Source organism: Cariama cristata, unplaced genomic scaffold, assembly GCF_000690535.1.
Source record: "Cariama cristata isolate BGI_N322 unplaced genomic scaffold, ASM69053v1 scaffold1935, whole genome shotgun sequence".
In the NCBI taxonomy this organism is placed as follows: domain Eukaryota; kingdom Metazoa; phylum Chordata; class Aves; order Cariamiformes; family Cariamidae; genus Cariama; species Cariama cristata.
In genome coordinates, this window is record NW_009619018.1 from 108259 (window position 1) to 127954 (window position 19696).

A 19696-nucleotide genomic window follows, 5' to 3' on the forward strand; every position below is an offset into this window, starting at 1 on the left:
TGGAACTGGCTGCCCAGAGAGGTGGTAGATGCCCCATCCCTGGAAACATTCAGTGTCAGGGTGGGTGGGGCTCTGAGCAACCTGATTGAGTTGAAGATGTCTCTGCTCATTGAGGTAGGGGTTAGACTAGATCTTTAAAGGTCCCTTCCAATCCAAACTATTGTATGATTTATAAAACCATATTTCATGATTAGTATTTCTTTACAGCGCATCTTCTATATCCCATATTGAGAAGAGTGATACACAATTTCATTTCCTGCCCTTCAGAGCTTGCAGTCTATCAGCAAAGCAGGACACAACAAATGACTGCTACAGCAGCAGACCTCCTCCTGCAATCACATACATGCCTGATGTCAGACAATCAAATATGCCAGGGGACTAATCATGAGCACAGAGCATGCATAAATATTTGCAGGATTAAGCCTGCTAACCAGGGTAAAAGAGGATAGCTATGTGGTTACTTAGCTGTTATGTAAATTACTTTGTTTTTCAAAGCTGGAAAGCCTTGCAAAATACTTTTATGTTTAATCAAATCCAAATAAAATGATTCTACAATGTACTGAAGAGCTTCACATGATGAGTTAGTGACAATGTCAGCTATTTAGACTCATGGCAAGCACTTAATTTTGGTCACAGTCCAGGTCCCATTTTAGTCAGTGGGAGTCCTTTCCCTGATTGCAACATGAGCCTTTGTTATGAAATTATCTCAAGCCAATGAACTGTGAAACAGAAAAGTTACTTTTACTAACCATTCCTAATCCAGTCTTATTAAGGATAATTGTAGACTAGTACTAACTAACTCAGTAATTAGGTCTGAAAACATACTCACTGCATAGCTAATACATGAAAGTTGGGTATTCATTTTTCATACTTCATTATGACGCTCTGATACAAGAAATATCACAGGTCAAATGAACAGTCTCACAACCTATGTGATACAGCTGAATGTGGCAAAAGAGCAGACAAAAGTATATTTCCCATCCTACACCTCAGCAAACAGGCTTGTGGTTTTGTCCCTTTCATAGACAAGGTGCTATAAATTTTAGATTCAGATCTGTACCCATCTGATGCTCAGTGCTCTTTGGGGCAAGGAATTTGATCAGCTGTACTTCTCCCTTCACTTTAAGGCATATGCATTGAGCAAAATATGACAGAAACATGCATTTGAGCAACTACATAATACAAAAATTAGCTTGGTGGGTCAAAATCAATGTTAGCACCTACGGTGCAGTATTGAGTCTACACCATAAAGTATTCTGACAAGTATGAAAACACTACTTAATCCAAGAAACAAGAGCAAAGTCAGTTTTCTATTTTTTCTGTGTCCTATTGCCTTTAAATATCAACTGTAGAAGTGCTGTCCTCAAATACATAAGTTTCAGAGGAAAATAAGATGCTTGCTTTTTCCACTTTGGTTTCACACAGGCACAACAAGCAACTTCAAAGGAGAGTAGCTAAAAGATGCAGGAGCTGAAGAAAAGAAATAGCAATAACAATAGTTCCAGAACTGTTTCAGGGGTTGACAGAAAAACACTGCATAACGCGTTTGCCCATATGCCCATCACAAAATGGTGTGAATTATCTCAGCTAACCTCAATCATCTAAAAATGAAGCTTATAATTTAAATGTATTGCCTAAGTCCTGTAGGCAATGGAGAAAGCACAAATAGAAGGTAATTCAGTGTTGTGATAAATACAATAGGTAGGGTAAATTGCCTTCTGGAAGGGTCTGTCTCACTCTTTTGACCATAGAAAGTCTACACAAATAGGCTAGGCCCCTCAAGGCAGAGATATTGCATGTGATTACACACTGAAATATTGAAGTATCTCAACAAGGATGTAACTAGTTAGCTTGGGTACTAGCATCAGTCATGCTGCCAGAGCAGGTAGCTCCATGACAGCTAAAAATCCTAGTAAATTCAGTTGCTGTGAGTTCACTTAGCTCATGTTTAAACTGTTAAGTGGTCTGCACTATGGGTAAATGAAGAGATACATCTATGTCTCTGTGGTGACTGTAACTCAGTTTGTGATTTGCTCTGAATTACACACATAAATTGTAACAAAGATAAGACTCCTGACATTCACTCCATTGCTCTGTCCCCAAGGCTATCACTTGCCAGGTAGTGAGATCTTGTAGTGGTCAGCTTTATATATGTATACACAAGTATCTGTACATCTCTAGATAGAATACAGATAGATAATATATTATCTAAACATTGTACCTATAGCTATACCTATTGGTAAATACTTAAATATCTACAACTAATATAACTATAATATAACTACATCTACAACTTTTTAACACAGTTCAGTCCATAGACTAGAGAGACAAAAAGAGAAAAGGCAGACCAGATTCATCTCCTGTTCACTCTCTGCCTCCATAATGTTATAACCTAGGAATCGCAAGACAGATATCACCCAAGCATACAGCATCAGCAGGGTGCTCATGCCTGCACACTCAACCTTAACTCTGTCCAAGGCCTTCTTGAAAATGGAAGCTCACTTTGTTCAATGGACATCTTTTCATGACTGCACAATGGAGACCCCGATGTAAATTTATTGTATCTTAGCTTAAACAGAGACTCTTACATCCTTAAAATATATGCAAACACTTCAGTGCCTAACTCCTAGGAATCCTGCCTGTTAGGAAATCCACAGCCCTGAATCCAAACTTACCACATTACCCGATCTAGCAAAGAGTAAAATGCAGACAAGAAGAGATCCTTGTTTCTGATCAGTCCGAACTATAAGCATGTTATATCATGCCCAGTTCACATCTGGACCAAATAAAGTATTTCTATTGGCCCGAAAACTTGAGCACAGACTGAAGGACAGCCTGGGCTAGGGTCCATATCCTGCCTCACAAGGTTGTGTTGGGTTCAGCTGTTCAGCTTCCTTGGCCTCAATCATTTCTCCAAGTGAATCCCAGCACGTCTCACACTCACAGGTAAGAAGTCTGTGAAATGCATGTAAGAAAAGTTCAGGCTGTCTCATCGTGTAAGATGATGGGATAGCTACCACAGTACACTGTGAGCCTGACAAGAAGCAATATGGGTACAACTGACTGCTCCAATAGATGCTGAGATTTTAACATGGGAAGTGAGATGACTCAATCCATACCATTTGGCACAGGCATCATGGATCATTCTCTGGGATCACCACCAGAAATACATAGCCTGTGCAGTTGACCTGACAAGAACCAAGATCCTGCCTCTGATCTAGGTAAGCATCTACCACTTCTCAGGATCCCCAGCAACGGATCTCCTCCAGGTTAAGGAATCTATCCCTAGATTTTCTATCACCAGAAAACACAAGAAGGACTCAAATTAGACAATAACTTTAAAAAATTGTCTCAGATTCTTAAATGTCTAGGTACCACAGGATGGCTGCTCTAGATATCCAGAAACAAATCAGTCCTATGTCATGATGATAACAAACATTCAGCTAGCATATCCAACACTATGCTTCTGGTGCCTGATCCAACAAATAACTTATCCCAGATCATCCAACACTTTACTGGTTAAAGCATTTGCCTATTAGGCAAAGCAAAGACTTCATCCCAGGCACGTCATACAAGAAACATCTGAATTTTGGCTACTAAGCTACCAATTTTTCTAGATCAGGAGTAGGTGGCAAGGTTTTGGTAGTGAAGGGCTGCACGGGTGGCTTCTATGAGAAGAGACCAGGGGCTGCCCTGTGCCAGACACAGACAGTTCCATAGCAGACCCACCGCAGGACACAGCTAAGTCCATCAGTCATGCTGCTGGTGCCTCCGGGAAAACATATTCAAGAAAGGGCAAAGCAACAGATGGCAGAGAGAGGAACAAGGAAAAAAAAGTGTGAGAAACAGCCCTGTGAGCACCAAGGTGAGATAAGAAGCAGGGGAAGGAGGTGCTGCAGGGGTCAGAGCAGGTATTTCCCTGTAGACTATGGAGAGATCATGGTGGAGCAGTTATTTCCCTGTCAGCCCACGGAGAGGATCATGCTAGAGCAGATACCCACACTATAGCCCATGGAGGATTCTACACTAGAACATGTGGATATTTCCTGAAGGAACAGTGGTCCTTGGAAAGCCCATGCTGGAGCAGGTTTGTCCTGAAGGACTGCAGCCTGTGGGGAAAACCCACACTGGAGCAGGGGAAAAAGTGCGAGGAAGAAGGAGTGGCAGAGAAGAACTGCTATGGACTGATCACAACCCCCCATACCCCTCCCCTGGAGCCGCTCGGGGTGGAGGGGGGGGTAGAGGAGCTGGTAATGAAAGAGTGAAGTTGAGCCCAGGAAAAAGGAGAGGGGGAAAAATATTATTTCAATTTTGTCTTTGTTTCTCACCATCCAAATCTATTTTAATTGGCAATAAACTAAATTAATTTTCCCCAAGGAGAGTCTGTTTTGCCCATGATGGTAACTGGTAAGTAATCCTCTGTCCTTATTTCAACCCATGAGCTTTATCATCTTGTTTTCTCCCCGATCCTGTCCAGGAAGGGGGAGTGAGAGAGCAGCTGTGTGGGCAACCAGTCAACCCACCACAACATCTATGTTCCCCAGCTTCCATTTGTGAAGACAACAGGTCATGGCAATTTTGAGGCTCCACTCTGTAAGGTTGGTTTGAGCTGTGTTTTCAATCTGCACGTTATCTGTGATGCAGCATCAGAGCATGAAGAGTTCAGTCACAGGCAAAATTTTCAGTGCTTTCCGTGTTTCATAGCAGATGAGTGGTTGGTTTGAGCATGTTGCTGAGTAACTGGTACCTAGGAGAGGCAGAGTAAGACCTGAACATCCAGGTGGAGATGACAAGAAACAAAATATGAAACTACCCTGATTAAGGGCTAAAATTTTAAAAATTCTCCAGCTCCACAGCTAGGGCCAGACCTTCAGAAAAAGTTAAGCTCCACACCAAGTAGTAAGATCTGAAAGAGTCCTCAAAACCCAGCAGCTGCTACTGAGACCAGTGAGGTTATTCATAAGTGCAGGGATCTGCTTGTGCCAAACACAGAGGAGCTGAACCCATTTTGAGCTCTGATACAGCAAATTTTACAAGGTGAGCAGGGTGAGGAAAAAAAAAAACCACAAACCACAAACAAAAGAGTATCCACAGCAACAACATGCAATTATAGACTTAAAATAAGTGGGAAGCTTCATGGCTCGAGTGCAACACATTTTAGAAGACTAATGATTATATTCTCACTTCCTGTGGCCCTTAAGTAGGGCATTAACTTGTAGGAAGAGCAAGCACTGTTTTGGAGGTTTATGGTTAGGACATACACCTAAATTAATTGTGGCTCAGAGTGAATTTATGCTAAGTTTATTTAAAATAAGATGGATGGGCAAGTGGCAGCCAGGGTCTGGTTGAAAAGTGACATTACTTGTGGAGACAGTCTATTGTATTGCAGCAAAAGAGAATTCCATCTTCTATTAATAGTGGCCAGTGGGAATTCACGCTGAGACTTTTACTTCACTGACATATCCATTTCATTAAAAGTTTCTTCATCCAGATCCTTTCTTCAGTTTTCATAGTAACTCTTAGTGTGTGAGCAAGCAAAAGGATTCTCTGGAAAGGATCCAGCTACTGCTGATTTTGAAGGAGGGATTCTCAAGTACTTCAGATGAGATCTACATCATTATAATAAATACAGCGCAGCTTTATACAACTTTGGGAGCGGCTCTTGGGAGGGAGAAGGGGGGCCCAGGGTTGCCATCAGAGGGCTCTACCCAGGTGCTCAGGTCAGGCTGTGAAGATACACTTGGTGAACAAAGACCCAGCTTGGGGTGCATCCCCATTCATCTTTATGGTGAGTAATGACGTGGGGTCTGGCAAACCCTCTTCATCCTACCCAGCCCAGCCACTTGGCTCCCTCTCCAGTTAGTCTGAGGGCAAGCAGCTGAGACTCTTCTACCCAAGGCAGGTGGCCTCCCCTATAGAAATGAGCCAATTAAAGGAGACTATAGAGGGGCACAATTAGCCAGCTTCTTAAGCTGTGGCTCAGCTATAGAACTGAAGATGGAGAAGTGATGAACAGGAGAATTTTCAGCTGCATAATTTTTGACCCAGCACATTAGTACAGTGGGTTAAAACAGAGCAGGGGATTTTGGCATGTGAATCTTTTTCCTTTCTTTGAGTCACAAGTGCCAAGAAACAAATTGAGAAGTGTGAAGTAACAGAGCAGTGGGGGTTTTTGTACATCTTTTTAACACTACTAATAAAGGGCTTTCCACATTACGGCCTGTGTCTATTTCAGCCCTGATTTTGTATCTTCTTACAGGATTAGAAAGATTAAGTGCTAATTAGAGCACTGAGGATTAATAACTGCTACTTCTGCAATGCACATTTTTCTTAATCTTGTCTTTAATTCCAGTGGAGATTGGTCCATGTTACAAAGCCAGAATTTGCTAAAGGTTACTAAACATGCAATAGAAGGTACTGGGTATTAAGTTTTCTTGTATATACTGAATAGGCGTCATCTGTTAGGCTAAAGGAGGAATTACAGGGATTGTAGGAAAAAGCATGCTTTGTTTCTGAAGAAAACAAAAAGCTGTGTCTTCATTGTTCTGTTGGAAGCACTGGTAACCTCACTTTCCCCCTTTTTATTTTTTCATATCTATAACTTCTAGTTTGAGCATTGTAATATGTACAACACATTGTTAATTCAAAGCATATTCAAATACTACTGAAATGATACACACAGTAAAATAAGAACTAGGAACTTGCGAAAATGGCAAATAGAGAAAAACTGGCCACTGTCTTTTCACTGACTGTTGACTGGGGAAATCATGGTGCTGTTCATTAAAGGATAGTTTCCTGCTGTTCTCATGTTAAAGCTCTGTTGTAACATACTGCTAATCATATACTTGCAATAAGTTTAGAACTATTTGGTTGCTTGAGGGGAACGCATAACAAATCAGCTCGATACGGCAGTTTTTCAGGTGTAAAACATGGCGGATCTTTTCCAGAGAGGAAAGGCTTAGAGCAAGATTTTCATTTCCAGCCAACAAAGGATTCAATCTGCATAGAGGTGTTACAGGGCTCCTTCTGAATTCATGGATCACGGCTAGTTTCAGGTGTCAGAACACACAGATGGGTCAAGGGCACTGTGAGATGACTTGCCGCTAGTTAAAGGAGTTTGAGGTCAAGGCTGCTAATGTCACAGCTCTTGTTTTTCACCAAGTGATGCCAGATGTACCATTCAATTGAATGAATCTCATTCAATTACGTATTTCCTTCTGCAACTAAAGGAGCAGGTTGCGTTCTGCACAAGAGGGCTGACTACAACATTTTTTGTTTTATTCTAGGATAGGAGTAGCCCCCCGTATCTTTTGGGGAAGGATGGGATCCACCTGCTCAAGAGCATAAAGCAAGGATCATTCATTAGGATCAAGCAGGATCTGTAATGAGCAGTAGAGCATGGTCCTTCTCCATGCTGTCTGCAGAGGCTTTGAAGCAGTATTCCTTCCATGCACAGAATGGCAGTTGCACAACAGTCCCCTCCAAGGCAGCCCCAGCCTAAAAACTGGTTCCTTGTTTCATTGAGAAGGCAGCTAATCTTTCTGGTGTATTCCTCATCATCTGGAGCCTGAATGGTTTACAGACAGTGTAGGCGCAACTGTGACAAGTCTGTTGTTTTCCTTCCAGCCTTGTAAAGAATTACCAGATATGTTTCCTGGGCTTGCATTTAATGCAGAGGTACCTTGTGCAAGAGAAACCAGGGTCTGCAGAAAGCTTGGGCCACTTTGGAGCAGAAAACTCCCACGCATGTGGGCCTGGTTTTCAAGAGACCTTCCCAGGATTTTGTTAAGGTTGTGGAGGAGCTATAAAGAGTCAAATTATTCTGTCCCTGTGTAATGAAATGATCAGGGACAAAGCCTAAGACCCCTAACGAGTTTTCCTTCCTCAGACCTCCTACTGTGTGTGAACAGAGCCAATCTTCTCTCTCTGTTAAATCAGTTCTTAGTAGATAATTCTCAGAGAATTACTGATGCTTAATAAATTCTCAGATCTGCCTGTTCAAAACAGTTCAGCATTAAGAGGGCTCTCTTAATAAGAAAAAACCTTTTCCACAAGTCTTTAGAGAGGACCTGGGAGGAGAGACAGGGAATGGGAGCAAATACTGCAGCCAGGATCACTGATAAATGTACTGGTAGCCTGTGGATGTAACAGGCCACCTTTTAGAAATGGAGCGGGACTGTCTTACAGAAATCCTATTTTATCATGTGTTACATATTTTAGATCAGACATTTGACGTCTCCTCCTACCCTCAAACACCAAGCTGTGCATGACCACTGACCGTGGCCTCTTCATTCTTTCTCCCAGAAGAAACCCTTGTCAGTGTCAAATACATTATTCTGTACAACAAAAACCACAGAAACATATTTTCCAGAGTCAAGCCCTTACCTAATTCTGTTCTACATAAAATTATCATGAGCCAGCTGGTGAAGAAAGCCTTTAGCACTATACACCTAATGTCTGCAGCTTACTAGGAGGTGAACACAGACCCACCACACCTGGTACCAGCTTGATATGGCTATCCTGCAGATGATGTAGTTTAACAAACTGTACTTTACTAATTGTACTTCAAGAAGGGATTGGAAAGAACTAGGGATTGCAGATGACTTCACTAGTCTATTATTCCCCTGTATTTTTGTCATAATACCTACAACTGAATTTTTAAGGCTTTTTTTTTTTCTCTCCTTTTTACATTTCTAGATATCACCATTTCCCTTTTTCCCAACTTTTTAGAACATAGCTTGGTCTCTTCTCACACTTCTTTTGTCAGCTCTTAGATTGATACAGCTTTTCAGTCATACAACCCAAGCATCTTCTTTTAAGTATAATTCTTGCCTCAGACAAAAGATCAGGCGAATGTTTGTCCGCAGGTGACACCAGTACCCCTCCCTCACCCCCAGCATCCCTCCGGCACGACGCCTCGGTTCCTCGCTTCGCCACCAGAGGGCGCTGCCCGAATGCCTTTGACAGATTTTTATACGCAATTTAAATCTAAAAAATAAATAATCCACCTTTGAAATCTTGTTATTTAGAAAAGGGGATGCAGTTGTTGCACGCATAAAGGGGAATTATTGAAAGACTGTTATACAGTGCAATGCCTCAAATCTTTGCTCCGCTTCGTTCTAGTCTGATCCAATCTTGTACAGTCTGGTACAACAGTACAAACTAAGCTTTGTTGATTTAATCAAACAAAGCGGTCTTGAATTAGGGTGTTTATGCCAGCTATTGAGATCCACAGTATGACTCTGATGGACCGGGGGTTGAGAAGAAAAGGCAAACTAGATTTTTATAGCTAAGTAAAAACACTCAATGATACATTATACTGCCTAGGATAGACCATATTTCTTACAAAATTAGTGTCCCTTAGTACTAACACTAAGGCTCCATCTCTTTAAAAACAGAACTTCTGCTTTAACCTTGATTCATCTTTAGGTTGTCTCCTCTTTTTAGTAGTGATTTCTATCCCAGTTCTGCTCTGCTTTCCAACACCACCTTTTGTTTACAGCAGAGAGTCTCTGCTTTCCCCCAGTTACGGCCAACGCCTTTCCAACACACATATTTTCATGTATCCTGACACGTGTTGCATGCAGGCAATGCACAAACATGCATCAGCATTTCCCATTAAATGGGTGGTTCAAAGCTATTGGGTCCAGACTTGTCCTCTTCAGGCTGGAGCTAAGCTCTAAGATTCTCTGGAAGAGAAAAGCCAGAGTAAGCTCTTTAACTTAACTCTCAGCTTCTAATCCATGTGCTCTAGACAGACTGGGCACGGGAAAGCTCAAGTATGATCTCACTTAGCTCTGGGACTGGCTTTTCTTAAGTACAGCATGCATTCACAAAGCTAGAGCTGAGCTACAGTCAGACATGGGAAGGCACAGCAGGCCTGGGACAGAATTTGCGGTCCTAGAGGTCTGATGCACATTATCTTATGGGACATACAGAGCCAGAACTCCACACAGATTCAACCTGGAAATCTGAGCCCCCAACAACCAAAGTAAAAATTACTTTATCTATGGATTTTATCACAGAACTTCCAAAGGCCTGACTTGTTTTCACAGCATTGGGGCTTGTCAGTCCTAGTCACAGGTAACTCCTCATCCGACTACCAAAACTCAAAGTAGGACCCAGACCTCACATGGTGTCAGCATATGACACTTTTAGTCATATGCCGTTTACTCAATAATGAGAAACCTACATTACTATGACTACACGAAGCGCTCTGCTATCCAGCTAGTCAGTGAAGACTAATCAGTGCAGTCAATGGCACCCAGAGAGAGTTTTGATTCACCCTACAGTAGTCACTGAGATTTGGTATCGCACACAGATACCTAAACTCATGTGTCTTGGTCTCATGAGCCTTAGACTGTGAGCAGAATTCCCCTCTCCTCCCTCAGTGCTTTAAAAAGGGTAACTTTCAGGAACATTGGTTCAGAGAATTAGTTTCAGAATGATGCAGAACCCAACCTAGCCTCCCTCTGTTTTACCACTTCAGTCTACTTCCAAATGGAGCAGAGAGCTTATTTTTCCTCAAAAATATCCTCAGTGTTTGAACACAGCAGATTAACAGATGGAGCATGGACCTGGATTACATTCTTTGCCAGAACTGGGGAAACATTTGTGACGTAGGATGAGGTTATCCTGCTCAGGAGGGGAGTATGGCAACACAGGTGTTTTCCCCACATGAACAACCATCTGTTGAAGATGATAAACAGGTGTGGTACATAGGACCTCCATTGCTCTAGAAAGTCACATTTTCTTTCCCTGTATACGGGATCTACTTTTTCAGAAATGCATTTCAGACTAACCTATTTGCAGTGACAGTCTGGCAAGCCAGAAAAGCGAGAACATCTCATTTTATTGATGAAGAAGCAGTTTTTACTTCACGAAAGAGGAATAACAACATTCCTGACACTGGCCAGCAAAGCCAAAGAGCTCACAGACCTTCACCTTCTTGCTGCCCCCCTGTTTTTGAGGGGAGCCAGACCAGATGAGTATCTCCCTTCTCAGTGCCGGGAGAGTGTGATGTTTTCCTCACTGAGATTTTCCCTCCCGGCCCATTAGAGAGCAGGAGAACAGTAAGCTGGAGCTGAGGCAGGCACCCAGCAGGGCTTGAACATGCAGGTTGTTTTCCTACCTGAAAAGGTAGCTTGCCAGCAGACATACAGACCTCCTTCCACTGCTGCAAGGCAGTGAGGGATTCATCCTGGGCAGAGGTCAGGCCATGGCTTTTCTGTTGCTGCTTTCTCCTAGGTGTGCCTTCAGCAAAGGGCAGCTCTGCAGTGCTTTGGAGGGTCCAACCATCAAAGGCTACCTGGGGCTGCCATTCTGGGGCAATGTGAGAGTCTCTGTACAGTAAAGGAATGCATCCCAGAGAGCTCTCAGAAAACATTTGGCATAATCTAGGTCTTAATCAACTCCAGAACGAAAAAAGCAGCAGAAGTAAAATGTCTCTCAATGCCTACGAATACCTAAATCCAAGTCCAATTATAGAAGGAGGAGGGGAGAAGTAAAGAGCACTGTTTTTCTCAGGCTCCAGAGCCAAGATCTGGGTGTTTTTGAAGTCATCCTACAAGGAAGAAAAGAAAAGGCTGAAGCTTACTGTGACCTAAATAAAGCAAAAGAATTAGGTACTTGTGATCAAAGGGTTGAATGATGCATATACACATCTCCCTAAATAATAGAGTGGGTGGGGGAAATGACATGTCATTATTCCTCTGAAATAAAGCAAATTACCTGTTCTGAAAAGAGGAGTTAATCTGTTTTTATACAGTGAAGAATAATGCCACATTATTTCTTCTAAAATTAGCAGCCGACAAGCTGAGACTTCAGTGCTCATAGCATCTGGCTCTCTGGCACCACACGCTACTTACCACAATGAAGCTTTCCTCTACCAGTTTTATAAGGTTTGCTGTGGAAGAGCCATTACCACAAAGGCCTACATCCACTGACCTCCAGAACAGCAGTAAGTCTAAGGTACCTCAGACTTTCCTTCTAGAGAAGCAATGTGCAGAAAATCTGATACTGACATTTCAAAAAAGCTGCAGAACTTTGAATGGACTCAAAGTCCTCTTTTGGTGGCTTACAAGAACTACCTTTCCAACCAGATGTACCCTTCATTAGTCATCTTCCAAACCAGAAGCAAGCGTGTGACAATCTCATGCTAAAATTCTGCATTTTGACATTTCCACTGTCCAAGGCAGGCAGCGGAAGAGTGAAGTCTGAAAGCTGAAGTCAGACATCTAAGTAAATGAGGAGTTTCTTTTTTTTTTTCTTTTGTCAAACTCTAAGGCTTCAGATACTGAATAACTGAGCACATAACCATAGTAATGGCTGAACAATTTATCTTGAAAAGATAATGGCTATATTTTATCACACGAATGCATAGGAACAGCATAGAGACTTCTCCTCAAAACTGCTCTTCCAAGGAATTCCCCTGTTTGCTGTTCACATTTAGAGTGACAGTATGAAGGGCTCAGCATTCATAAAGAGGCTTGCGAGACTGAAACGCTGAGAATTCATTTCCATTAGACCTGGGAGACCAAAATCACAGAGCTTATTTACCCCCTAGAGAGTTTCCAATTGAATACCATTTCAATGGAATAACTAAACTTTCCTGACTCTCCTTTACTGATGCAGGGCCATATTCACATCCAAGTTATGTGCAGAGAATTCCTTAGCAGCAGATTGGAAAGGAAATAGAAGTTAAACTTTTGCTCCCCTATGCATCTGAGGGAAGCGATCAAGTGATATTTTCTTTGTGTTTAAATATTTAAAAACTTCACTTTTGTTGATTTTTTTCCTTGACTGTGATGATGCAGAGAATACGAAAGATAATAAATTCAGTCATCAAAACCACTTATCACCACTTGACCTTTCCCATCATAGGTTTGGCCTAGGTAGTTTAAAGTCTGTGACTCTTATGTTTGCACCTACCTTCTTTCATACAAGTGAGGAGCAAGACCTTCCTCTGTGTTGGGAGAAGCAAGATAAGCCACATTGCCCTCTGTGCTTGCTGTCCTGACTGCCAGACTCCACAGCAGCACACTGTTGGGGTTTTTTTTCCTTCCTTGAAGGGTAGGAGACTGTCCTCTTGTCTACCCAAGAAAAGGATTTTGTAATAGTTGAAGAGCTCCTTGGAAAAGAGCAAGAACTTTTTATTGGAAGAAGTTGCCTCCTCAAGAGAGGTTGGCCTATTCAGAAAGGCAAGTCAGCTACTGAGTGCTGGAGTTGTAGGCCTGAGAGAGGTAAACAGACCAAAGCCATGTCTTTAAATCCCCATGTCCATAGGCTCCTGCACTGGATAAAGGCCTGGTGTCAGTGAGGAAGGGCATCCTCTCCATCTGATCTAACAATGACTCCATGATAACAGCCCAGGGTTGAGCACCGACTGGTCTCAAGCCAGGAAGGTAATGCCTCAGGGGCAAATCCCATCTTCTTGAGGCTTCAGCAGCCCTCAGAGAGATGAGCAGAGATGAGCTGGATTGAACTAGGGAGGCTTCTGAGGCAGCCTCTCCCTCTGAAAACCCAAAGATGTCAGGACACGCTGCTCAAGAAGCAGCATCCAAGCAACAGGGTTGTCTATGCTTGAAGGCACTATTTCAGACAACAGGTGACGAGGGTAAACTTGTGGTCTGGGAAAGTAGAATCTGAGTATCGACCTCAACAGTTTTCATTTCTGGTTTCTTAAAGGCAGACCTGGTAACCTAGTTGCAGAAAAAAAGCCAGCTATGTTTATCACTGTATCTTCCCTGACAGGAACTTAGACAGATTTACTCGCACACCTTTTGCAACCTACTTGAATCTTCTACTTCTGTATGGAGCCTGGTGAAGTTCTACACTATCTGCTGCAGGAAAGCACCCAATTGCTGAACTTTTCTTGATCCTTCATTGTTAACAGCAAAAATTATAGCCAAGACTATCTTTCAGTTTTTCTTCTTCTACCTGCTTTATAATAGTGTGTAAATTACATCAGGCTAGTGTACAGACTTACATTCAGTTTAAATGGTTTCAACTGATCCACAATCAGTGTTCCGCAGTACAACACTGGCAAGTGTGTAGTCTAAGGAACAGACAGATCAGCACTCCTCTAGTCCTCCATGTTACTTATCAACATGAAAGCAAAACAGCTAACAAACAGCTCCATGAGTACAGATAATAAACTGTCAGCAGAAAGAAAGCAGTACTGTGCACATCAAAGTACGTAAGCCTCCTTTTTTAGCCCATGGAGCTAAGTTGCAACTCCTCCCAAGATTCACCTACTGGAGGGGGACACAATTACACTGACCAAACATCTGAGGGCAACTTTCCATCGCTGCCTCTTTACAAAGCACAGAATGAATAACTTCCTTGAGAAAGCAAGAAAAATGGAATAAAGCACTATTTTAATTATATTTGTAATGATTTATTTGAAAATATGCTCTCATTAAACTGCTATCTAAGCACAACCCATTGTAAGGCAGAAGTAGTTTGGTTCCACCTGAATTTAAAGTCATTATTATAATTATTCTCACCAGAACAGCCATTAATCACATAAACAATACCTGGCTTGCAGAAAATATGTGTTAAGTAGCTACATTATGATTTACTATTATTTTTCTTACATTCTTTAATTCTTACTCAAATAATTATTTTCTATGAAAATGTTTTTTGAAAAAAAAAATAATCTTACCTTCAGATTGATGCGTGGCAAGAGGTGTCTGTGTCTCCTTGGAGTATGATACTACCTCCCGAGGTAAGAAATCAACCTGGGTAATCTTTGACACCCCCAGTTTGTGCAGTCTGCGTCTAAGACGGAATACATGACATCAAAAGGTTAGTCACGTTAAATGTAAATCAGCAGCAGGAACAAGAGCATTTGCTTTTATGAACAGGATAAAAAAATACTTTAGTGTTTGCTAGGACGAAACACAATACACTATGCATGAGAAGTATCTAATTGCAGTGAAGAAAATTAACCTGGGAACCATTTGCCATAATAAAGTACAGTTACTGAACCTCTAGATCATGCTGCTGAGAGGGACTGCAAATGGGAGAGAGAAATTACCTGCTTGCGCCCCTCATAACATGCAACAAAATTCTCATTTGTACCATCATTACTACAATGTTCTACCTGCCCAAATGAGTTAATCCTCAACCCGAGATACTCAATAGTAGAAAGGGCACAGTGGGTGTAAACCAGGCTGGATTAGGACTGTCAGATGTTCACCTGAGAGCAATAACAGAGCATTTAATTGGCAAGGTGGGTAATTTCTGTAAAGGAGATTCTCCCTTCCATAGGAGTCATTTGTAGTGGAACTGATATAGATTTATGATTAGTGGAGTCCTAATGCAGTAGTTGGAGGGGAGCTCCAAGATACAGCTGCAACAGGGTAAGTACAGCTGCCTTTTTCTACTGCTTCCCTTACTTTAAATAAACCATATGAAATATATCAGTACGAGCCAACTAACTGTAAGTGAAAACAAGAGAGACAGCTGAACGTGGCCATGAACACTTTTAGTCATACACAGTTCACTCAACAGTGGAGGGGAGAGGGAAATCAATTTATTCCCTGAATACTATTTGACTGTCTGTAGGGAGGGGAGAATAAACAAATTGTTACTTGCAAGTATTTTATTGGAATAAATGCCAAATTTCAGCAGAGAAAAGAATATGCACATAATAAACAAATCAACTAAGTAAGTCCAGTTGCCTAGATCAAAAAGTGAAAGCATGCTTATACATTTATGGGAAATAAATTCATGGACACGATGCTTCTGAACTGCTATGTCATTAGAGAGAGCAATTTGGAAAAGCAGAAAATTCATACACATTATCCACATCCTCTCCCTTTTCCAGATTGTCAGAAGAACAGAGGTCAAAGAGGTTTTGATCTAATTCATTTACAATGGTTTAGGTATTCAATTAAGATTGATGTCTGAAAGGAAATGGGAGTCTCAAAAGGAAATTGTCATCATTGGATGACACCTACTGAACTCTTCAGCTGGTTAATGCTAAATCAGCTATATATTTTTCTAATCCATTTTACTGAGTTGTTATTAAGTTGAATGCAATTAGATTCAGCAGGTAATCAGTATGAATCAGCCACATCATGTAACAAACCACTAGAGCAGAAATAGTTGTTACAGCTCTGAGTCTTTCTTCTTTTCAAGGAGGAAAAATTAACAAGTCTCCCTCTTACAACCATCTGTGACTTTGCCAATATGAACAAAAGCTATGATTGTCTGAAAATCCTACAGAAAAACTTATACATCATTACTAGGGCAGAAAAACTTCTACAGTTTATGATATACTTCAGGTAATGAAAGTTAGTAGCATTACATTTCTGTAGCTGCTTTAACTGAGGGTTTGTGTCAATTCAAGCTTTAATAAATAACTCACCCCAGCAAAATCTCATGAGCTTTTCCCTCCTTCAGCACTAGATGTGCAATCCCTGTTGCCTACTTGGTCAGTCAGACCATATAACCAGTCCTCTGCTGCCCCAGGCTACTGGTTCCATTTACTGAGATTCTTAAGCCTTCTGCATTGAAAGAGGTTATTGACAGTGGTCTTGGTTAAGTATAATCTCTAATTAATTAATCTGGGCCTAATTAGGACCTCATCTAATTCTAACAAGTTTCACATGAGGTCACTCCATATCTCCTCAACTAGCAGAGGATGGGGAACATCAGTTATAATGGAGAGCTGGATTTAACTGCCAGTTGGGTAAACCTCTTTGTAGACTGCTAGCCAAGAAATGACCTACATACCAGAGCACTGTGCTGAGAGAACTTGTGGAATTTTTCACCTAAAACATTTCTAATTCAGGAATTGCTGGTGACTGTATAAATGTCTAGTGTCACCCATATCCTAGCAGTTACTGGTGAAGACAGAGAGGTCTTTCTTCATCTGAAGGAACGTGGTCTCTTAGTTCTTTTTGCCCCTGTCAAGCAACCTGTAATGGTTCTTCTGTAACTAAAAGCTGGCTTAGCCCTTGGCCCCAAGAACTTAATGACAACTGGAGAATCCTTTCAGTATCTGGACTCTACCAAATATGGACTGTACTGCTCTAGTCACTAGTTCTTCTTAGGGCAGTAGTAAACTGTCTATTGCTTTCCCAACCCCATTTTCCATCTGAGGTGCTCATAATTCTTATCGTTTACAGTTTGCTGAATATTCATCTTAGCACATATGTGTTGAAGGATTCCTTTCAAAACTGCCTATGGGATGTCAGTAGGAAGACAGTAACTAAAGTCCAAGCATTAAAATTGATTCCTCTGTCTGTAGGTGCCAGAAGAAAGATGTATGTGCTAGAAGTGTTTTGCTACACACGTCATTTAGTTGCTGAATACAGGTTTTCTTTTGCATTGTATTTTTTTTAATCTAGTCTCATGATACCAGAGGAAAGTCTGGTTCTCTCTCTAACTCTGCCTTGGTTTCGAAGACAGTTTTCTTTCAAAAGGGGCAGGACTTCCATTACAGAGTATACCTGTGGATTTACTCTTTGGCGTGCTTCTTTTCTGTCTTTGCACTGACCACTCACTGAAGATTGAAGTCTTGTGGCTATGCACAGGGTTATCTTTTTGCAAGCCAAATAAAAGAACTTGCCTTGCACAGCCATTTGAGGAACGTTGCTCCTGGGAGTGCTCACCTTTTAACCTAAACTTCTGTGAAAAGGCAGCTGAGATTTCTAAAAGGTTTCTGTATATTAAAACAGCTCAGGTAAAGTTGCAGAAGCTGGATTTATTTGAAGTCACACTCAGGTGAAAATTACAAGCATTCTCAGCAGTTCTGGATGTGGATAAACCCTGTTTAGAAAGCTCTGTGGATACCTTCCACTCCTTCTGATCTTTCCTGGTGAATAGCCCTAACATCCCTAACTGCAGCTGGGAGCACTGTCAATTAGTAGTTAAAGGGAAATTGTTGTTTGTCTTACAGAATGGTGTATGAATTTCACATGAACTAGTAAAAGTGTAAGACACTTGCCTGGAGGCTCAGACAGGCAAGCCCTTAAGTTCATAGGTAGAGCAGTTTCTTCAACTTAGAGATTTGGTTTTGCCTATGATTGAAGTTCTGAAGAACTTGAGGGACTGCTACCTATCCTTTTTAGAGGAACAGTTTATCCTAAATATCTCTGCAGGTAGGCATTTCTAAATTCTTGAAATGAAATAACTTTTTCAGATCCTTGGGGTACAGAAGTTCCATCCCAAACTAGAAAATACTAATTTTAGCTCTAGTACAATTTAAAAAATGCTTGATTGGCCTGAACTCAACTAAGATGGCAATTACTCTTGGACTACAATTGTATTTAAGTGCACAATTATAAGTACATATACAGCTCCTAAGGAAAAAGGGGAAATTCTTACTGCATGTGGAAACACCACAACTATAGCAGACAGGAAGGAGGGGAAAAAGTACCTTGCAAATGATTCAGAGAGAAAAGTCTGAATCAACAGGTACAAACAAGACCAATGTAACTGTACATGCACATTTAAGTGCCACAATAATAACATTTCATCTGTAATGAAATAGTTATTTGTATTGTGTTTCAGGCAACAGAAATAGCAGCTTATCTTTTCATGACCTTCTTTAAATAGTTGTTTTTTTCCACAAAGATGGCTTTGCTGAAGCTTCTTATTGATGAAACTAAAAGAAGGAAACTTAAATTATGGTCTCTTTGAGTCAACAAAGCAAATGAAAATCACATAAAACCAGCTCAACTGGGAAGCACTTTCAACATAATTCTTGCAAAGAAATGATAAATAAATAACAAAAAGAGCTGACATATACCCAAGTTCAGAGTCAGACTGGAGCTGCAGCACTGAGGGGTCTGTGTCCCATTGCAAGGTCCTAGGGTGGTAATCAGCCGTGCAGCACGAAGGGTGGGGAAAAAAAGAACACACAGAATTAACTGAAAGGATGAACAAAACCCCATCTCATTAGTTACATGCTCTATGTAGCACATTCAACCTCCAAGTGCAGGGGACAGCCACAGTATGTCAAATAAGGTTTGCATGTCAAACTGTGACAGTGCAGGCAAATTATTAAAATTACACGTTACTGGTAAACAAAGGGAAGAAGCTAGGTTTCCTTTCAGATATTGGTTAATGAAACATTTTTTCTTTTTCTGAAAGATTTTTAACTCTTTAACTATGGTTAATGTATTCACAATGATCTGTAAAATTTGCACGCACAATTTATTGTAATAATGTTTTTATGATAAGGCGGACTCAGCACTTGCCATGAACTCCACTGAAGAGTCTAGCCCTTTGCACACTCCTGAGACTGACTGTAAATCAGTGCTATGGGCAGGAACATCACATAGTGCATATGCCAACAAATGGCACGCTGACACCAGTTCTGACATGTTCTGGGGGTATCTGGGACAAATAAACAAATTATTCTTGTCTCCATCCAGATAAACTTTCTGCAGAAGAGGGGAATGATACATCTGGGGAAATCAGACCTATGACAGTCTCTTAATGGACTGCTGTCCAATGGGACTGTCATCAAATGTACGAATGCTCCAGAGGTGTGGTCTGAAGTGTGACAGTGTTCCTTGCATTGCAGTGCAACGTGCTATGCTAGCATCTCTAAAACACTTTGCAAACACTCACAGAGCGTTTCTGGAGTCCTGTGAAATACTTACAATTTCTCAATTTAGAAATACAAAAATTGACATATTGAGGCCAACATTTTCAAAAGTGCCCACTCGTTCCTTGA

General features: G+C 41.2%; 1 protein-coding gene across 1 annotated transcript in view; it reads right to left on the minus strand.

Annotated features, from left to right (window-relative positions):
• The window catches only part of LOC104162351 (cytoplasmic dynein 1 intermediate chain 1), a gene marked incomplete at its 3' end in the record, with an annotated part of 136397 nt that overhangs the window by 93898 nt on the left and 22803 nt on the right, over window positions 1–19696 (minus strand). Inside the window, exons 4-5 of the mRNA XM_009701063.1 lie at window positions 18764–18823; window positions 14666–14781 (exon numbers count right to left, since the gene is read on the minus strand). Of these exons, the coding sequence (XP_009699365.1) occupies window positions 14666–14781; window positions 18764–18823 (176 nt within the window). The remainder of the gene's footprint in view (window positions 1–14665; window positions 14782–18763; window positions 18824–19696) is intronic.